Source organism: Scomber japonicus, chromosome 15 (assembly GCF_027409825.1).
Source record: "Scomber japonicus isolate fScoJap1 chromosome 15, fScoJap1.pri, whole genome shotgun sequence".
In the NCBI taxonomy this organism is placed as follows: Eukaryota; Metazoa; Chordata; class Actinopteri; order Scombriformes; family Scombridae; genus Scomber; species Scomber japonicus.
Window position 1 is genome coordinate 28,776,948 of NC_070592.1, and position 22,146 is coordinate 28,799,093.

Genomic DNA, 22,146 nt, shown 5'->3' on the forward strand with positions numbered 1-22,146 from the left:
GTGTGACCCGCTTAAGGCAGACAGACAGAACTCTCTCTTCTGAAAAGCAGAAACACAGAGCCTGTCTGATCCAAGTTCAGCACCAGGTAAAAGGTGGTTATTGGGTGTCTTGAAACAGTGAAACTATAGATGGAGTGTGTATGTCTGTCATAGCAACAGTGGCGAGAGAGAGTTCAAGTGAGAACTTAACACTCACAAGAACTACTGTTCTCACCATATTGCTACATTTGCTAGGGTTCCCACCCAGGTGGGCTACTGTAGACATTTGATATGTTATGGGCGAATCATATAGATTGTGCATACATGAACATAGTGTGACTTGACACTGTCGCACCATCTGCACTTGCAAGTAAAACTGTACAAAGTCACAAATCAAACCCATCAACTTCCAAGAAACCAACTTTGGAACAACTTGGTAGTTGATGGGTAACTGCACATGCTACATAATGGCAGTGTCCCTGGTTCGATTCCAGCAAGGGACCTTTGTTGCAAGTCATTCATGTGTTTCCTTTTGGCCTCTATGCCATGTACTGTCAAATATAGGGTTAAAAATGTATAATAAAAAAAAGAAAAGATACTAGCATAGTGATTGCCCAGCATAGTCCTCCCTATGGTGGAGGGCAGCTTCTGTATGGCTTTACACAGAACTGAATTGGGGAATTTGTGAATCCAAGATCACAAAGAAAAGTGAGTTGAAGAAACAGAGGACAACTTGAAGGACTTCTCTGATGCAAAGAGGTCAGCGTGCAGTTCAACAGTCAGTTGTGACAAGAGGAGAAAAGAGAGGACGATGCAACTTTTGCACAACAAAAAAAGACTGTAACAGTAACATGTTTTGCAGTTTTGCCTGTTTGAAATTTGCACAGGTTGGTTATATTTTTTTGAGTAATAAACTCAATGCAGAGTTGATGGTGTACAGCTGATAGAAAAGGAAAGCATGTGTTAAACATAAAGAAAACACTAACTCTCCTCTCTGAAACAAATGTAAAGGAAATCGAGCATGGTTCAGTTCAAGATCTGAAGCTTATTCATAAAGCACCAACCCCATGTTACCAAGTGGGCCTGATTAGAACATCCTAGATGCACCATGGCACAGGAGAGACTGTTGAACATCCTCAGTATTAAAAATAAACACATTTCTCATTTGTTACAAGAACAAAAACGTCTTGTGAGAAAATTCAGGGTCCAGCCATTATGAGTCAGACATTGTTATAGGAGTACAATGCTAGATTGTCACAGTAGTTGTGTAAGTTATGGTGAACTTGATACCCAACAGTTCTGTATTTACACATCCAGCAGACACACAACAATGTCAGCATTGAGTTGGAGTCGTGTTTGTGTACAATCTTTCCTCTTCTGGTCACTGCCAACTGCTACACATTAAAACAGCTGCTTTTACAAGCCAAACTGATGAAGGGACTGAGACTAATCCAAAACATTAAAACTAACATAGCTAAAAAGCTTTGTAGAGTTGAGAGGAACTGCTGAGGCCAAACCAACCCTCTATTAGGGTGTACTCACACTAGGGGGTCCATATCCATACCATGCCTGAGCACGTTAAAATCCAGTTCATTTGAATAGTGATTGTTCTGTACGGTTCAGTTGGACTTGGGAACAGTACACATTTGAACACGGAGCTCGAACATGATGTTAATGACCAGACTGTCCCATTAAATCTATAAGGCATGTGTGATGACTGTGTGTCATCGTACACAGAGCAACTCCAAATAAACCACAAAGTAAGTAAAATGATGAACTCCATTGTGCTGTGTGACAAAAAAATCACACTGTGATGACGTAGGCACGCTCGGGCCCTGAACATTATATGCAATGTGAGCACAGGCCAGCAGGGGGAGTGATGGGAGGGGAGCAATCCTGCTTAGGCACAGTACAAGGTAACCAGGCCTAGTGTGAGTACACCCTTAGTCTCTGTAAGCCAAAATTGCTGCACTTACTTGCAAGGTCTGACTTTTGCTCTGTCATTCTTTGAATTATCAATAAACAAAACCACCTTTCAATTGCTGTTTCTCTAATTTATCATATCCCATTTTTTCAGTAGGAATCAACAATGAAGGTTCTGAAGCACATAAGCAATTGTTTTGGGTTTATACTGTTGAAGACTGATTTTTGACCATATTTGATATAAACATTATTACAATTTGGTACACATTTAGTAGCCATGTAGAATTATGGTAAATGGACTGCACTTATATAGAACACATTTACCCATTCACACACATTTATACACCACTGGCACAGTCATTGGGAGCAATTTGGGATTTAGTATCTTTCTCAAGGACACATCAATATGCGGACTGGAGGAGCCAGGAATTAGTAGAAGACCCGCTCTATCTCCTGAGACACAGCCGCTATTACTGTTACTACTATTTCTTACACTTCACCTGTGTCAATACAGAGTATACTTCCAGACTCTCCCCTCCTACCTGATATCCTGTTGTGATATTTCACACATGTTCTCTATAAATCAGAGGGGCAAGTGTGTGGTCGGCCTTCTTTTTTTTTTAGAGGAGGATTTATGGGAAGAAGATTCAGGTAGAGGAGGGGAGGACATACCAAAGGAACAGCTAATCACTCCCACATGTCAGGTTGGCAGAAAGCTGACTGATATGCGTTGCCAGTAAATAAGGCTTTGACGTCTGCCGGGAAAAAACAACACTTACTGTAGAGTGAGGTTCAAGGGTTGGAGAAGAAGTGTATTTGGAGTCTGACCAGAGGGTTGATCAGTGAGGTGTTTGGGTTGCTGAAGTGCACCGTAAGTGTGACAAAAGTGTGAAGAATGCAAGTGTTTTACTGACAGATCTAACTTATTGGGGAACTTTATCACTCAGAGCAAAAAAGGGTAGTACAAGGGTAACACACATTATTGATTTACTACAATTATAACACTATAAACTGGGCACCCTACAAGACTTTTACAAGTGGGAGTTTACCAAGAATGGCTTCAAAGATTTAAAAATTGATTAACTAATCAGATTAACTAAACACCATTATGTATAGACCATACAGTATGTTGTAGGGAACTGAATACAAATACATTATTCAGACTTGGATGGAACAGATCAATACGTAAGAATCAATATTAGTTTTTCTCACACCCAATTGATCAGCCCCGTCTCCTAGATATTACATTTAAGACCTCCGAATTAACCAGTCAGATACATGGTACATGTGACACCAGAAAAACACAATGGAGTGTTTTCTAATCTGGTGTCCCTCATTTGATGCTTTCTGAACAATAATAATGTTTTATGATATGCAGGGGCGCCATAAGGGGGTGAAAGGTTAGGATGATTCTAAGGTTCTATGACTGACAGGGGCCCATAAAAATATTAGAACATGTTAATTTTTTTTATTAACATATCATCATTAATAGACATTAATAGAATAGTTCATTTACAATTAAACTAATGTGTTAAACTAAAGCTTTATTTATATAGAGAATGTTGGATGCATGCCTACACAGTGTTATACTATCACAGCTCAATGTCAATAAAAATTTGTATTGGACTATAAGAGAGTTGCAAGCCTTCACAGGTAGAGGTGTGCTTACAGAAACTCTGCATGGTTGGAGGGACCTGTGTGTGGTGGTGGGGCCCAATCTGGTATCTTTTTATGGGGCCCAAAATCCCTGGCAGCACCCCTGATGATGTAGCAGTCATTAAGGTCTGGTCATGTTTAGACACAAAAAACATTTAGTTAGGTTAGTAAAACATGCAGTGTGGGTTAAAGTTACTTCTTTAAAGTTAAGCCACCTTTGTCATCAGGCTACAACAATAACCAGTGGGTTAAGGTGGATGATTGAAGTTATGTTTTTTAAAAACGCTAATGCAAACAAAAAACAAACAGCAGTCTCTTGTGATATGGTTAGTGCATCCATCCACCTCTCCTCCTCTGAATGAGGAAAACTGTCACCTTATATACACATCATCTCAGATCTGTCACTCAAACACAACTATACCAAAGTATTGACTGTCATTGTATGTTGTATTTGGGCAACTAATATTACAATATATTGTGTTTTTTGTTTTTTTGTAGGAAAAATAATGCGGGCTGGATTAGAAAATTATTGGAGTATGGTATCAGAATTATGATAATTGTTTAACATATTTGGCAAGTCACAAAAATGTTGATGCTGAATGTATCAGTAAATGTTCAGTGACAAAGCCTTTCATTTGTTTTTCCCACCAAAATATCCAACCTTGCAGTATAATATCCTCTGGTAATAACTACAGTAATATTAACCTTGTTATAATTATGTTTAGGCAGTGGCAGCACTTGGTTAGTGTTAGGGAAACATTGTATGCCTGGAATCATGGGATTCAGGATGGTCATTAATACAAGAAGCAAAAACAATAACCAAAGTCTCAATTTAACCATGACAAATATATAATACTGTAACTTTAACCAAATTATAGTAACCCATTCAAAAAAAAGAAATATACTGAATTAAACACAGAAAAGTCTGAATGCATTTTGATGCTTAAATGCAAATATATCATGATAGAGCAGTTGTTTTCATACTCCTTTAATAATACTATGGGACACGTATGAATTTGGAGTTATGACAACATCAAAGTGGATTTTGTGCAGACATGCAACAAAAGAAAACAATCCTCAGATTTGTTTTTCTTCCTCTGGAGTGTCTGCTTTGCCTCTGGTTATGTGTGTGCAGCTCTCAGACCTCTGCAGACATTTCCTGTCCTCTGAAGTGGCTCCAGGGAGTCCTCACCTGAGGTGAAACTGCCAGACAGTAGGGATAAACAAGGATCTCTCCATTCTGTTGAAGGAAGTTCCTTTTATTTTCTGGTAATGAAAAAGCCTAACGTTATGTCCCTGTCATTTTGCCACATAAAAGAAAATGGAAGTGGACACAGTAAAGCAAACTGCGGCCTAAAGGATGCTCTGACTGCAGCAGAGCCTCGGGGCAGAGAGAAGCCTCTTTGTGTGACCCGGCAGAATGAAAGCACTTAGCTTAGAACTCAGCTGTGAAGACGAGGATTACAGCGGACGCATGGCTTCTTTTTACTTCTCACTGCTGACCAACCACAATGAGCTTTTATTGCAAACTGAAAGAGAAGGATGGAGTGAACAATGCAGCACATCTGAGAGGCTGCCCGTGTGGCTGGGTTATATATGAGCACAAGTCTGCATTAAACATGGTAGACATTGCTTAATATTGCAATGTATAGGGGGCCTATGCCTACGCCTCTTCTGTACACTGAATATATTAATTTACAGTAATTCAATTCAATTCAAGGACACAGATTCTACAGCCTGAAGCTGCATCTGTTGGGCCTGGCACCAGGCAGGACAGTGACAATTGATTTAATATGAACAGCTTGTTAAAGGTTAAAGGTTTGCCTGCATTGATTAAATGTTGCTAAAAGTGGAGTGACATGTACAAGACAGAAGTAAGGAGTAAGCTAACAGTTTAATTACATCCACCATTCTTTGTGAAAAATTGTGTGACATACTGTCACCCTTTCTTTCCTTTCTTTGCCAGAATAATGGTATTAAAGGTGGAGCTGAAATCCACAAACAGGATCCTAGGGGAAGGCTCCTGCAGAGACCAGGTGCTGGAGGATGATCCACAAACCTGTTGGCTCTGTAGGCGAACAACAGGGGGTCCAAGTGTGGGTCTGTGATAGATTTAAAGTGGGACAGTGCAAGGCCCACAAAAGACTTCATTAGCACAGAGGTCAGGGTGACCCATCTGTAGTTGTTGTCCTGTCGTCCTTGGTTTTTTGGGGATGGGGATGATTGTGGAGGTCTTCAAGCAAGCTGATACCAGGTATGTCTCCAGTAAGGTGTTAAAATGTTTGTGAGAACCAGAGACAACTGATTGGCACAGTGCTTCAAGATGGAGGGAGAGACAGGGGAGAGGTTGAGAGTCTGGTTCAGCTCTTTGCAGGGGTTCTATCTCTTGAACAGCCTGGTATCGTCCCCTTCCCGAACTTCAAAAATACTTCATACTGTGCTTTAGCTTCACATCAGCAAGTCCTCTGTAAGACTATTACCAGTATCATCAGATCATCACATTTTGTTTATGAGGATGTGGCCATCTAGTGGTGAAAAATGAGAACTGCTGGCAGCTTCTTAAAACAATAGTCAAGACAGTTAAGACAGTCAGACAATACTGTGTTAAAACAACAGTCAGCAGCCCAAATGAACATTGAAACCTTTTTTTCTTGCTGTAATGATTCCTCCTGTTCATACTGACCATTAGAAGATCTCTTCATAATGCACTTACAATGGAAGTGATGGAGGACTAAATCCATAGTCCTCCTTCTGTGTAAACATGGATTTAAAAGTTGATGTGAAGCTAATATGAAGCTTCAGCATCTAAATGAGTCAAATCTTCATCTTCTGAATAACACACAACATATAGCAATGTGACAATGATAATTACAAGTGTTCTTTATCCTGCTGGTATCTTATTTCAATCGCCTTTTAACTTGACAATCTGCTTTGTACCATCTAAAAGTGATAACCGAGATGCATGTAAATGGTAATAATATAAATGGTCTTTATTTTCATATTTCAAGATTCAGTTTATTGTCATTTCACTAAGTATTCAACTATGTGCAATATGCAATATGCAACTCACCTATCTCATTGCATACTGAAACCATGTCAGTCCCTTATGTTATTGTGTTCACTGTTTGCATTTTTAGTCCTGACATTGTGTCTGTCATGTGTGTTGTTTATGTGCAGCTATATTCAGCACTTTTAGCCCAAGACCAACTTCCTTTGTGACAATAAAGTTAATCATATCTTGTTTTATTTGCATACACAGAATAAAATGAAATGTATCTCACCAGATCCTGTTAGTGCATTAAAAGAGATAGTAATACAGACATACTAAAAATTCTAATAGGGTGGATTAGGGTAATGTGGGACACTTTTTGTAATTCTGACTTGTTCACTATATTTAAATATTAATCCAATATATTACATCAACGCCTAATATCATTATGAAATCCCTGAGTTGTTTCCTTGTTTAATCAGAAGACAATTTTTAGACACTCAAAAGGAAAATGGCACATATTCCTTGGTTTCAGAATTTTTAGATTTTGTAATCTGGGGCACTACTGTTTAGGCTTAGAAATACTTTAATTTATACAAAGCAGTCTTATCTGCCAAAACTTTCTGAAATGTGTGTACCCATATTTGGTCATTTAATTTTGTTGGCCTACATGTTTTTAGATAGGTTAAAAAGTAGCCTGAATATTCACATGTAATGTTATACAATATAATTTACACAGTTTGCATACACTAGTTAGCTTTAAAATAACTGAATAGAAAAAGAGATAAATACACTGGAGCCTAGTTGTCCAACATTAGTCAATGTCCCACATTATCCTAATCCAAATATTTCAGACAAAATATTTTAAAAAACACAACAGTTTAGAAGCAGTTCAGAGTTGAGAAAAATGGCTTTTTTACATATATATTTATTTTTTTATTTAACTTAATTTCTGTGGCTTGTGTGTTGTTAGTGAAACCCTGTGGCACAAACATGTTGTTAAATTAAAGAGAGGGGGGAAAAAATCATCTTCCGGAACCAGTGGCCCCTCCCACTTCGCCGGGGTGACGTACACGGAAACGTCACGGATCCGGAAGGGCAGTGTTTCAACGGCAGAAGGAAAAACATTACGTCTATGTGTTCCTTTTACAACTAGGCAAGTATTCCATTATTTTACATATCAATACTTTACCATTACTGACTATATATTATTATTTACATGTTGTTATGAGTATAGAACGCGCTTAGCTCAGCTATTTATCCGTTACACTGAGGCTGATGAGTAAGCTAGAAAGCTAACAGCTGAGCCCAATTCTGTCCAACCTCCTGTTACTCTGCGTGCATAAACAGAGGAGAGGTAACAGCCATTTATAGCTTAATATGTGGTCCACAGATGTTGATACAATCCATGTTAACAATACGTTCCTGTGATAAGTTAACAAATATCACGTTACATTCTATTTGTTGTTGTTTCGACATTAGCAGGCTAACTTGTTAGCTGGCTAACAGTTATTCTGACTCTTTGGTCAATAAAACAATGATACCTGAAGTGTTAAAAGGTTAAAGTGACATGTAGATACAGTGAATTAACTTATATAGGTAGTTTACAACAGCTTGTCATTGTTGTGCTCGTCATTGTTTCTGCTTGTTCCAGTCTTATAGTGAACATGGCTGTTATTAAAGATCACTTTTGAATGCGGTGTAAATAGTTCACTTTTCTCCCTATTTGTCTACAGTCAAAGCTCATCTCAAGCCACCACAAAGCAGACATGTCGTACGGTAAATCAGAGAGTTACCACCCTGTGCCAAGGGACTTCACCTCCCACATACAGACATGCAGCGGCAACATCCAGAAGATCACACAGAACAGTAAGTGCTTCATCTCTGTGTATCAGTACAACCTTGAAAATGTCAAAGGAACAGGGCAGTAATAACAGAGATAATCAGGGGGGGAAACAAGAGGACAATCAGAGTAAAAATATACAAACCAAGGATTTATTTAAGAAGTTGTCCGATCATGTCCCAATGTGGTTCCTCACTCAATCAGGGGTGCTGAGCCGAGGGACGGGGTGTGAGAGTGCTTTGTCAGCCTGCAGTCTGCCTTACTCTGCTTCATCTAATCATTTATATAGGCAAAGAGTTTCATCTGCAGTGTAGGATTTTAGTTTGGAGTATTGTGTCTCTCTTAAAGGGTAACTACACACTAAATTATGTCCAATAATAAAGTTGTTGTATGTAAATACAGATTTAAAAATTCAGTTCAGCCATTCATCATGACGTAAAACACAAGTCTCTGCTGTCTCATTTATGAATAGAAACAGTGCAATACTAGCTGATAAGAGACAGTAAACAGGTGACATCATGCCACTCATAAAAACCTCAGTTATGTAAATAACCCAGATTTATTCCTTTTCATAGAAACTTTTACAAAGGCCCATGAATGTGTTTTATATTGAGTGTCAGAGCTCCAGCAGACTAACAGATACAGAGGGTCTGACAGTAGCTGTTCGTGGCTGGTTAGCATGGCTGTGTTCTACATGACTGCTCATGCCTTCTACAGTAGATGTGAGGGCTGGGCCATATGACCAAAATCTCATATCCCCATTTAGTTCATTCATATCTCAATAATGATAGCTAGCTATCCCAATTAGAGCATGACCGATATACTGCTCAGCTGATATAGACCTATCGCAGATATATTGTTATCTGCGTTTATGTTGTCTGATATGTGCTGATATTTTTTTAAAGGCTGCATTTAATCTATATTTGATCCTTTTTCTTAATTCAAGTTTAATATATATACGTAGATGTTTGGGGGTTTTTTGTTGTTGTTTTTTGTTAGTTATAATGATTAAATTCCCAGTGTTGTTTGCTGTTTCAGAGCACTGATGTCATTTTATACAATACAGTTTATTGTCAGATGGTAAAATATCACTGGCTTCATTTCATATCTTTGTGATAAGTCTTTTCAAGGGATCACTGCAAAAAAAGTATTTTTATATATATTTTTACATATAACTGAATTTATAAAATCCTTAGTATGAGTATCAGCATCTGCCCCAGAAATCCAGTATTGATTCGGCCCTAATTCTGATATAGCACATTTTACTACAATGAGTGTGCAGCTCCCTTGTGATGTCTCTGGATTTAATGACATCACTCTCCTTAGCTTTTTCGTCCCCAGGCTTGTGATGCTCTTGCAGTAAAGTAACGAAAGTTGTCATCAGCTTGAGTTCACTGTTCAGCCCCACCTGTGAGGAACCGCACAGTGCCAACTCAGCACACTGAGCTGAAATAAAACAAATGCATATACATTTAGTAAATAACATTACTAAAGACAGACTCTGCCAGGTTTTGCTGTCATTTATAGTTGTTGTCTCAGTAGATCAGCTGTTTTAGATGAGCAGCAGTGCATGATGGACGCTCCAGACTGCTTTTGTTTTTTTGCAAAGTGAGGGAAATACTCAATAAGCTTGCACGTCATTAGGTATCATGTAAACGGTATATATCACACACCTGTAGTAGTTGCCCTCCACTCCATTTCACTTACAGTCTTTAAATATGTGTGTGTACTTACCCTAAAAGGTGAATAAACATCTGTAGTTCTTCACACACTTGTTAAAAATAACTTTGTTCAGCTACTTCTGCTTTCAGTCACAGTTTCACTGTCCATGTGAAACCCAGTGAGGCTGAGCTTTGTGGTAGATTTTGTTCATTAGTATTACTGTGATTTTGATACCTTATATGCACAGGTAATTCACTGCAATGCAAGGAAGCAGCTACAGTCATGTGCTGCAGCCAATCAGGATTTGCTGTATAGACTAGGCCTGGGCAATTAACCCAAAAATAATCAAAACCGACATTTAGAAACTCTAATGGACTTAATCTTGCTCATGTCAATTAATGGTGGTGTTCACTGTTGCCATGACAGCAAAGGTTGCATATCTTTAAGGAATATGAAAACTTGTCTCCAGTGATGATTTGAACCCAAAGCATGATCTTTACATAGTTGTAATCAAGTAAACTAGACATTAACCACAGCGTCACACCTTAAAACATCTTTATTTTACCTCCCTAAAGATCCTCATGTGTGAGGGCAGCAGTGGAAAATACTAAACTAAAGAAACTGTGAAAATACATAACTGTTCATCATGTGTGGAGATAATCATTCATTAATCGTAATCCAGGTTAAAAGTTCAATTAATGGTGGTTTACATTTTTGCCATAATCACCCAGCTCTAATATAGAATGAATCCAAATACGACACACTAATGGTCAGACAGGATCTACTGGAAGACAGTCAGAGTGTTGTAGCTTCAGACAGTTACAGAAATTGCTGACACAGCTCCACCAGATCATAAGCATCACTGTTGAAGGACGGTGGCTGTTTAAAAAGAGACAGAGGAACAAGCTGTAACAAAAGTCCTCATCCAGGGTCCAACCAATCCCATAACACAGCACAGTGTTTGGTGTGTGTGTCAAGTCAACCAGCAGCACACCCAAACTAAACCGTGATCCTATCTGAAATCATTTGAGGTGAAGTTAATTGATAATGTGGTTTGATGTTACACACATACACAATATCCATCAGGCTTAATTTAGCATTAGTTTGTTAGGCAGGAAAGGGCTAACTTTTATCCAACGACGAATCAAGTTGGAACACCTACATGTACAATATTGATGTACTTAAATGAAAATCCAGGATTTAACTTGACATTGAATTATGTGAAGCGCTGTAAATCCACTAGTTACTGTGTGGACTGTAACTGAATGTAACTGAAGTCATTTTAGTGCTGACATCATCACATGTGTTATATGGAACAGAACAGACCTGCACATATTCTACATATAACATAGTTAGAATCAGTTTCTATAGAAACAGTTTGACAGGATGACTCTGGAATAATAAAGTGAGCTGATGACTGAAGTTCAGCCAGAAATCATGGACTGATCTGTGTGTGTTTCCACCCCTACATATAATAATGTTGTGTCTATAGATAAGAGCAGCATGTTTGGTGTTTTAGAAATGAGGAAACAGAAACATGTATTCATGTTTGAGAGGAAACAGGAAATCAGCAGAGTTAACATGGACAGTGACATTTTGTCCCTGAAAATGATTAAACATGTAAAATAGTGTGTGATGACAGCATGTTTATAATTCATCATAATCATAATTTACAGTGTGTTAGAACAATCCCTTTGTAAAGTCATTTCATCAAAGCTTATAAACTGCAATAATGATATGTTTATATGTTTAGCAATATTACTTGTTACTGTGTGTGTGTGTGTGTGTGTGTGTGTGTGTGTGTGTGTGTGTGTGTGTGTGTGTGTGTGTGTGTCATGCTTCAGACTCTCACTGTGTGCTGTTCTCCTCACAGCTGCTCAGATTAAGAGTATGGTGAACCAGCTGGGGACCAGACAGGATAACAGTGAATTCCAGGATCGACTGTATGTATCAACCTTATTCTCTCTCTCTCTCTCTCTCTCTCTCTCTCTCTCTCTCTCTCTCTCTCTCTCTCTCTCTCTCTCTCTCACACACACACACTCACACATTCTCTCATACACTCTCTCACTCAAACACGCTCTCTCACACACATTTTGTCTCTCTCTCTCTCTCAAACTCCCACACATTTATAAACTCCCTCTCACACACTTTCACACTCATACACTGTCTCTCACAAACTCACTCACTCACACACACTCTCTCTCACGCTTTTTCACACACTTTATCTCACACTCTCTCGCATACTCTCTCTCTCTCACATTCCCTCTCTCTCACACATTCTCTCTCTATCAAACTCACCCTCTCACACACTTATAAACTCTCTCACACTCTCTCTCACATACTCACACACTCTCACACCCTCTCTCACTCACTCACACACACACACACACACACACACTCACTCACTCACTCACTCACTCACTCACTCACTCACTCACTCACACACACACACACACACACACTCAGCTTGTATTGCAACAGAGAGGATTCATTTGAAGGATTGCCTCACAGCTGACAGACTGATTTTAATCTTCTGACTCACAACGTAGACATGGACCCTCCCACATGTGTAAAGACCTCTCACTGTGTCTCAATACAAGTGTCTAAGCAAATACAATACTAATAACAGTCCAATCAGATCCACACATTTAAAGAGCAGACTAATCTTCTCCTTCATTTACAGCTCTTGTATCAAAGCTGTGTCTGTCTTCATGCTGTCTCTTTAACCCTTAACCCTCCTGTTGTCCTCTCTTTTGACTGTTCCTTCGTTCTATCCTTCCTTCCTCCCTCTTTCATCTTTGCTCCCTCCTCCTTCCATACTTCTTTCCTCACTTCCTTCCTTCCTTCCATCTTTCCTCCCTTCGTCCCTTCCTTCCTTCATTCCTCCTTTCCTTCCTCCCTTCCTTCTTTCCTCACTTCCTTCCTTCATCCCTTCCTTCTCTCCTTACTTCCTTCCTCTTTTCCTCCCTCCCTCCCTCCCTCCTTAATCCCTTCCTTCCTTCCTTCCTTCCTTCCTTCCTTCCTTCCTTCCTTCCTTCTTTCCTCCCTTCCTTCCTTCCTCCTTTCCTTCCTTCTTTCCTCACTTCCTTCCTTCCGTCTCTCCTTACTTCCTTCCTCTTTTCCTCCCTCCCTCCCTCCTTCCTTCCTCCTGTCATTCCTTCCTTCCTTCCGTCCTTCCTCCTGTCATTCCTTTCTTCCTTGACCTGAGGACAACAGGAAGGTTAAGCCAGGTTTATAGTACTGTGTCGATGCCGTCTTGAACCTTTTCCAAGTTCTGCATCAGAGTTGATTCTGAATGACGCTGTGCAATTCACCACCAAAACACTGGAGGTGTGAGGTTCCTGAAGGGTCTGAAGGGTCTATCTTGAAGAAGTGTATGTTTTAAATGATGCTGTTTGTTTGACCAGCAGTGATGTGTTGCTTCTACAGGCAGCAGATACAGCACTATACCAATCAGCTGGCAAAAGAGACCAACAAACACCTGAAAGAACTGGGCTCCATCCCTCTGCCCACGTCACCCTCAGAGCAAGTGAGTATTCTCCAGCCTCTGCAGTCAACACACACACACTTGCCACAATAGATTTTACTAAAAAGAACTCAATATCAATATGCCCCAAAAAACATCTCTTATCATAATGTTTATTCCACAAACACACACTGAGTGTTTGGAGGCTTCAGGTTTCGACATCATACTTGTTTAAGCTAAATATTGAACTGTGATTGGCTCCAAACTAATTGTGATGTGATGTCACAAATCCTGCTCGTAAAAAAGAGAAACTTTCCTCTTCCAGCAGATGTGCATTCAAACAAAGTGTGTACATACATCATCCTGCTCAGTGAAGCTCAAATATCACAATATCATAAATAAATAAAACACATCTTTAGGTCATCTATAAAAAGTAGCTTAAGAGGATAAGTCAGATGTTGTAAAGTGAAGCCAGAAAATGAGTAAATGTCATTTGAATATCAGCTCAGAGCAAAGTCTCCTCTGTAGTTATGACCCATAATCAGAAAGCAGCAATTACAGTCAGTGATGGCTCTACCTCCTATCATCAGCCATCATCTCTCTGTGTCTGAACACCAAGAATATACTATACCAAGACTTTTATTTTTTAACAGAAAAGGTCTAGGTTATGTCTGACTTTCATCAACACATTGATATTTCTCCTGTAATAAGCTCTCTATAGCAATTACAGATTATGTATTGTAGTTATAGACTAGTGATTAAGGCTGTTACAGATGTGTTATTTGATACAAGTCATTTGGCAGGGTGGTTAACAACACACTTTTCTGTGGTATGTCAAACTCAGAACACATATTTATTCTTACTTTACACGGACTTTAAATCAACAGTTAAGTTTCTCTCTTGTGTGTCTGATTGTAATATACTGCTAATAAAGGCCATAATACTGAACCTAAGATACGGCTTGCTTAATGTAGTGTATTAGTCATTCTGAATACCAAAGACAGTTATATCATTCAGTTCAGCCAAAAAATTAAAAAATAAAGTCATTGTTTGCAATATAAATGCACAATTTTGAGATTATGTTAATGATTTGTTCTCTTGGAGATATAATAATATAATAATGATTCAGTTCTTTGTTCATTTGAGACACACACAGTTGTCTTACACTCATTACTTAAAATGAAAAACAGTCTTGTTAGAAAAATACCAGAATAATAAAGACAACATAAGCCTCTTTAACCATATAACAGTTACTCTTATCTGATATAACAAATGATTTTCTCCACAACTCTTACAACATTCTCATTTAGATAGAAATGATATACCTGACTCTTCATTTTTATCTATATCTTATTTTTCCTTTTTGTTTCTAACCGGTCTGATAACGTTTGTGTGTCTCTTGTCTCGTCTCGGCGGTGTGCAGAGGCAGCAGAAGATCCAGAGAGACCGTCTCATGAATGATTTCTCAGCAGCTCTCAACAACTTCCAGGCAGTGCAGCGACGTGCAGCAGAGAAAGAGAAGGAGTCAGTAGCCAGAGCCAGAGCTGGATCCCGCCTATCAGTAAGCTGCTTCAATTATTCACCTCATTACAGTCATGATGTCACTCATGTCTTTATAAGCTCTATTTTGCAGGCTTGGTAACAGTCAGTAGACCTGGGTGATATATTGTATTGATTGAATTTTTTTGCATTATGTTTAAAATGTCCAAATCTTTAAAATGGAGTTATTAGAACATGCATGAAAAGGTCAAAATGTAACAGATGATAACTGGATATATTAGCTTAAGTTAACAAAAGCCTTAAATCAAACTAGATTTAACATGTTAGATGCCTTCAGGTGTGATGACAGCTTTACACTCTCTTAGCTTCATGAGGTCATCACCTGGAGTACTGGCTGCTGAGGTCACTATCAGCCCCTTTAACAAGGCACACCTGTTACCTGTAAACCAATCCAGGAGATGAGCTCATGAAGCTGCTTAACATACTGACTCTAGTGTGTAAAGCTCTCATCAAAGCAAACAGTCTAAAACATGAAGCATAGTGTGATTTGTTTACATCATTCTGTTATTTCATAGTCTGGATGTCTTCAGTATTACTGTACCATGTAGAACATAGTCCATAGAACATAATCAATCAATCTTTATTCATATAGTGATCTTTACACATAAAGCAGGTCCAGACCATATTCTTTAATTTAATTGTTAGTCAAAGGAACAAAGAAAGAAAGAAAGAAAAACAGAAAGAAAGAAAGGGGCGTGTCCAAACTTTAGATACATAAAGATAGCTGTGATGATATGAACAGATGTTGTTGAATATGTAAAATCTTGTACTGTTTGTCAGAAATACAAACCTTATTCGAGGAAACGTGCACACTTGCTCCAACAGACCCAGATGATGGAACCATTGCAAATGTTAGGTTTGGATTTAATGGGTCCTCTGTCTCATAGTTTCCTGGGAAGCATCCAATTACTGTAGTTGGAATCATTTCATACATTGAACACTGAGGTCAGTGAAGCCACAGCCATTAACCCAGCTGAGCTACTGCTTAAAAGGTCTAAAGGGACCTTTTACCAGAGCCATAGAACCTGATCTTTTTTTGTGCTTTAATAATTTACTACTGGTTGTACTATAGGTATGAATGGTGATGACACAGCAAAAAGGTCCCTCCCACAAAGCACAGGAAAGACATTTTACCAGTTCATAAATGTTCCAAACAAACCATCAAAAAAGACTAATGTCCATATTTCATCTCTAAAACAAAGAAAGCAGAAGTGATTATCTAAGTTCAGCTAGTTCATTACTTATGAACATATACATACTGTTTCACTAAATATCTTTTTCTACAGTGTTTCTTTAAATAACTGAACTAACTGTCTTTACTTATCAATAAAATACTTCCAGATGATTTAGTTAGTTAAGTTAGTTATATTTATTCATAATGATTACATTCCCAGTGTAGTTTACTGTTTAAGTGCACTGATTGATTTTATACAATAAAGTTTATTATCAAATTGTAAAATATCATGCCTTTATTACACAGTGTGTTTGATAACTACATTTAAGAGATCATGTATATATTCTTTATATATAAAATTACCGGCTGACATATCGATATCAGAATTTTTAAATTCCTTAATATCAATATCAGACCCATAAATCTAGTATCAGTAGGGCTCTTATATACATAAACACACACAGAGCACAGTTGTATGATAATAACTGGGTTTGTCTTGTCTTTCAGGCTGAAGATGCCTCTCGGGACGAAAAGCTTGTTTCCTTTGAGAAGTAAGTGACTGTCATTCATTCACAGTTTCCTTTCATCTGTAAAGTTGTGTTCAATATTAAATCAATAACAATACATTTTGAAATGAATAATTAAAGTAATACATACAAATAAGTATATAACCATGAAATAATACTCTTTAAATACAACAGTTTTAATAGTGCAGCATGGTCAAAATCATATAATGCCTCAAGATACCAAACCACATCATGAAGAATAATAATAACTCATGTATCTGCTTTGTGTGAAGTCAAGACGACTGGGGTCAGATGAGCATCCAGACAGAGGAGGCTGCCATCACAGAGGAGGATCTGGAGCTCATCAAGGAGAGAGAAACTAACATCAGACAGCTGGAGGTCAGCCTCACTTTACATACCAGTAACCCCCCCCCCCCCCACATGGTGGGATCACAGCTGATTCTAACCTCCTGTCTGTCTGTTTCAGTCGGACATCTTGGATGTCAACCAGATCTTCAAGGACCTGGCAGTGATGATCCATGATCAGGGAGAGATGATTGGTGAGTAGCACTACAGTCCATATCATAGACTGTATAAAAGAAATGGACGTAACATCCGGTTACATTCAGGTGCATGCTGGGAAAAATAAAAACACGGATTCAACTTATATGGGCATGAGGTGGGGCAATGGGCAGGGTCATGGGCAGAGCCATGGTGGGGCAGAGCGGGAGGTTGCTATGGTTGCGAGGGCTGGATCTCGAGGACATTGGTCAATCAACCTGTCAATCAGGACGTAGCCACGCCCTAATGCATACCCTGCTTTATCGTCACATATAAAATCAGGGAGGCCAAAATGTCCCAAATGAACATCATACTGCATTGAAGAAGGCTTTAAACTAGCGATTGAGACCATAAACACATTTTGAACACGTTTACTGAGGTTAGAAATCAAGTGAGAAGTTGGTGAATTCTCCATTGACTTGTATAGAGACAGAAGTCCTTTTGACACCAAAAACGGTCGCCCCCTGGTGGCCTTTTACTAATGCAGTTCTAAGTTACTTCCGCATTGGCCAGACCGGAACTCCCCGCCTGGTTCAGAACAGTTATTTATGTTATCAATAGAACAATGTGTACTGTAACATGATCAACATTTATTATGTGTCAGTGACTTAACTATTTATTATGAAGATAATGGATTTACTTTCTTTCAGCAGAGTTGAATAAAGGGCCCACTGTTAGAGTGTGCTATGTTTTCTACATGCAAGAATTAAGAGAAAGAACTCCTGATTGAACTAATCTTTGCCGTAATCAAGAACATCACAGAAAAACATATCATCAACTATGCTTAACATTTAGTTGAAGCAACTAAAACTGCTCTATTCATGTAAAGAAATGATTGTTGAAATGAATGTTTATTGTTAACTATGAACAGATGCAGATGTCTGTCAGAAATGTTAACAAAGTTCATAGAGAAGGGTAGCATGTTGATCCTCTAGGGGGAAAGTCAAAATTGACAAAACTGTATTCTTCAAAAGTGATGAAAAAAATAAAATACTATACAATACAATAAAAAAAATCTCCAAATACTATATACAATAAACAATAAATACAGTACATTAGTGGTAGTGCTTAATGATTAATGCTTTTTTTTATTCTCTTATCTTTATTATTTATAAAAATGTGTATCATTCTTCTTTTCTCTTTCATGCGTTGGTCTTTGTCTTTGTGATATGTTCTTTGTTGTTTTTCTTTATGTAGTCCTTGGTCTACACGTGTTCTGTCTGTCTCTACATGAGCTTGTATGAAAGCTGCTGTATGAATAAAGATAATGATCTATTGATTATTTTCTGTTCATCACTAACTGCAGTAGACATGTAGGAAATAAAGGGAAAAAAGAGAGCACAAGTAAAGAGTGGAGCTCTTTATTTTCATCGTGAATACTCCACAACCTGAACTGTTTCCATGGCAACTTCATTAAGTTTTTCTGCTGACCTTGCTGTTTGTGCTGTTCTACAGACAGCATCGAGGCGAACGTGGAGAACGCAGAGGTTCACGTGGAACGAGGAACAGAGCAGCTGCAGAGAGCTGCTTACTACCAGGTGAGTGTCTCAGTGTGTGTGTCAGTGTGTGTCTCAGTGTGTGTGTCAGTGTGTGTGTCAGTGTGTGTGTCAGTGTGTGAGGAGAGGTGCTGAAGATGTTGGTGATCATGCTGCAGTCCAGTGCCTCACACACACACTCACAAACCCTTTAATACATGTTTGTCTCAACTAGTTTAGAGTTAAAAACAGTACCATAGAGTCAGTGTATGAACTATATCATGGCTGTCAGGGGTTGCTATATATGATAATCAAACATTCAGAGAGGTTGAGCTGGGGAGCTGTTACCCCCATCTCTAACATCCTCACCCCTTATGTGTGACTCATTATACACATGATCCATGATAATGAAAATACAGAACAATAGTAAATGCATGGCAAAAATAGTATATTGACCATATTTTAGAGACCCACCCCCCCACCCCCACCCTCCCAAAAAAAATTCCCCTGTAGTTTGCACCCTGCATACAGAATATTTAACAGTACGGAACAGTGGGGAGTGACAGAGACACTGCATCATTTAAAAGAGAGAGTAGAGTAGAATGAACAGAAAATACAGTGCTGTAATCTTCATTGTTTAACACACAGAGAAAATGCACTTTTATTCTAATTATGACATGAATGCATGTGAGATAGAATGATATGAACATAGCACAAAGTCATATATACAGGCTCATTAGTCTTTGCAACCGTTTCTAAATCAGCTACGTGAAGCATTGAGTTTGAGGTGAAGGGACAGGACACACATTACAGAGGTCTCCAACACCATGAGATGATACATTTGGACATAAATTCTCCAGCACTGCCTGTCATTTAATAGACCAGTACATAATCTATAACATCAGCAGTTTACCTTACAAAAGCAGCTTTTTATGATTGTATGTTTATAAAAGAGTTAAATATGTCTTTGTCATGACTGATCTATTGAACAGCATTTTGCTCCTATGTATGTTGAGAAGATAGATCAAATCAAATAGCACAATATTTTTAACCAAATACCTTGATATCGCTATAGAAACAATATTGTAGAAATCAATGCTTTCACAAAATATTTACACAATTAGATTATTGATAAATAATCATCAGTAATGTGAATATACAGACTATAATGAAGTGGGTAAAGGTAGATAATAGAACAGTCTGTTACATGTTTACTATATTGCAGCCTTTAAAAGCAGGAATATCACAATAGTACTATATTCAAAATCTAAGACCATATCTATGAAATATTACAATATCAATATAATATCAGTTTATCGCCTGGCCCTGGTCTCATTTCACAATATCAATATAATATTGATATATTGCCCAGTCCTAATGCATGTGTTTGGAAGTTACAATAAAACTGATTCTGATTGAAAGAAATATGATTATCAGACACACACACACACACACACACACAGATTTTCTTCACCTGATTTCTCAGTATAGACACACAGTACTTGTAAGTTGGATCAGGTCTGATACATTGCCAATGAAAAAAATATGTAAAATTTCCAACCATAACTTTGAGTCTCAGAGGAAAGGAGAGACATATGGTACTGCACAAAAAACCATGTAGTAAATATGCAGGTAGGCAGATATTAATAATATAAAGTTATTTTTACAGTGAGTGGAGCAGCACTGCCAACTTCAGCTCCTCAAAAATCCCATTAGCTTTCATGTGTTGCTCCTCTTTTTCTTTATTCATGTATTTTGGTGTGTATAGTGTTAGATTACCAGTTCACCAAAATAGAGCACTCTTGCGTTATGTCATGTAGCCAATGGTCTGTGCTTTCTATTACAGCAAAAGTCCAGGAAGAAGATGTGCATCATCGCTATGGTCTGCTCCATCGTGCTGGTCGTACTGGGTATCATTATCTGGCAGGCGTCTAAGTGAATCCACTCCACATACACACACGCTGTGCCACGACTACGTTTTACTCTGCCCCCCCCTCACACCTGCAAGTACCTGCTTGGAATCACAAGAAGAGGCAAGATAGACGCCGATCACTTCACCGAGGTGGATAGGAGTGGCTGAGGGATGCTCGGCGTGGGACAAAAAAAGAAGAAACACTCATCTGTACCGATCAAGTCTGGTTTTTGTAAAATAGCTGAAAAATATCCTATTTAAACAGAGATGAAGGAGAGAATAGAGGACTGGAGGTGGTGTAGGGGAGTGATTTAAGATCTAAGATTCCTTAATTTGCATCATTAATTTTTTTTTTTTTTGTCTTATTTACTGCACTAACACTAGCCGTCACTGTATTTCAAAATATCAAAAAATATTATTGGGAATGATTTCAGAACAGGCAAAATGAAGAAAAAATGAAAATAGGCTTGTTAAAAATGAATTTGTGGTTTTTAAGGGGCTGTAAATGAATTTTTTTGTTACCTGTTCTATGTGCAACCCTTCAGATGTTAGAAGTATGTGGAGTGCCATGGTTTGAAGTTGTAGCCGTGTTGCTCAGGCCGTATGTATCGTACATCTGAGCTAAAAACCACAGAGCTCCGCTGCAGCTCCAGGGCCTTCACAGTTAACTTCTACACGGGACCTGAATGACTCCTGGAGGTTGATGGCGGCTGCGATTGTAATATAAATGTTGTGAACCTGAAAGCTCTGACAGAATAATATTATCAGTCAAACCCACGTCTGTAAATATTACAAAGTGCTGCGTTATATTCTGCTAAATAACATTATGGATCTCAAACAGAACATTTTTAATTGATTTCTATGGCTCCTGTCAGTATACATAATAAATGTCTTAAACACTTTTCATGTTCTGGATGTGTGATCAGTTTGTTTCATGGAGGACCAACAAGCAGCACCAGCAGAGGTTAAAGGTTAAAAGAGTGAATGAGTTTATGTTATTTATCATTATTATCATTATTTTCTGATTATTTTACATAACCAACCAATCAACCTATTAAAGTAAAAAATAATCAGCAGTTGGAACTATAATGAAACTAATGATTATAAATATGAACTCCATTGAACCCACTACAACAGTAATGATTATATCTCTCATTGTTCTATGTACTTCCATCATGGTAATGCATACTAATACTGAAATGAGTAAAGATATAAATACTTCCTCCATCAATGTTTGCTGAGCAATTTTAATAATGTTTTTTTCTTACACAGAATAAATACATAAGATTATCCATATAGAAATTATAACATAACTTAGTGTTGTGCTTATCATTATTGTATCAGAAATAAGTTTGTTATTGCACTATTGTCTATTTCTCGCCTCTTTTTCAATAAGTAATACTCTTAACTGTCTAATTTGTTGTATTCTTTTGTGGCAGC

At 38.1% G+C, this 22,146-nt stretch overlaps 1 protein-coding gene across 1 annotated transcript; it reads left to right on the forward strand.

Annotated features, from left to right (window-relative positions):
- The first annotated feature begins 7,621 nt into the window (after positions 1-7,621).
- On the forward strand, positions 7,622-21,608 carry LOC128373636 (syntaxin-12-like). Its single transcript, XM_053333772.1, has 10 exons — positions 7,622-7,703; positions 8,284-8,416; positions 11,926-11,995; positions 13,482-13,581; positions 14,942-15,079; positions 16,760-16,803; positions 17,052-17,157; positions 17,246-17,318; positions 18,775-18,857; positions 20,641-21,608. The coding sequence occupies exons 2-10, from the start codon at positions 8,317-8,319 to the stop codon at positions 20,731-20,733; spliced, it is 807 nt and encodes a 268-aa protein (XP_053189747.1). The 5' UTR covers positions 7,622-7,703; positions 8,284-8,316; the 3' UTR covers positions 20,734-21,608.
- The last annotated feature ends 538 nt before the right edge of the window (positions 21,609-22,146 follow it).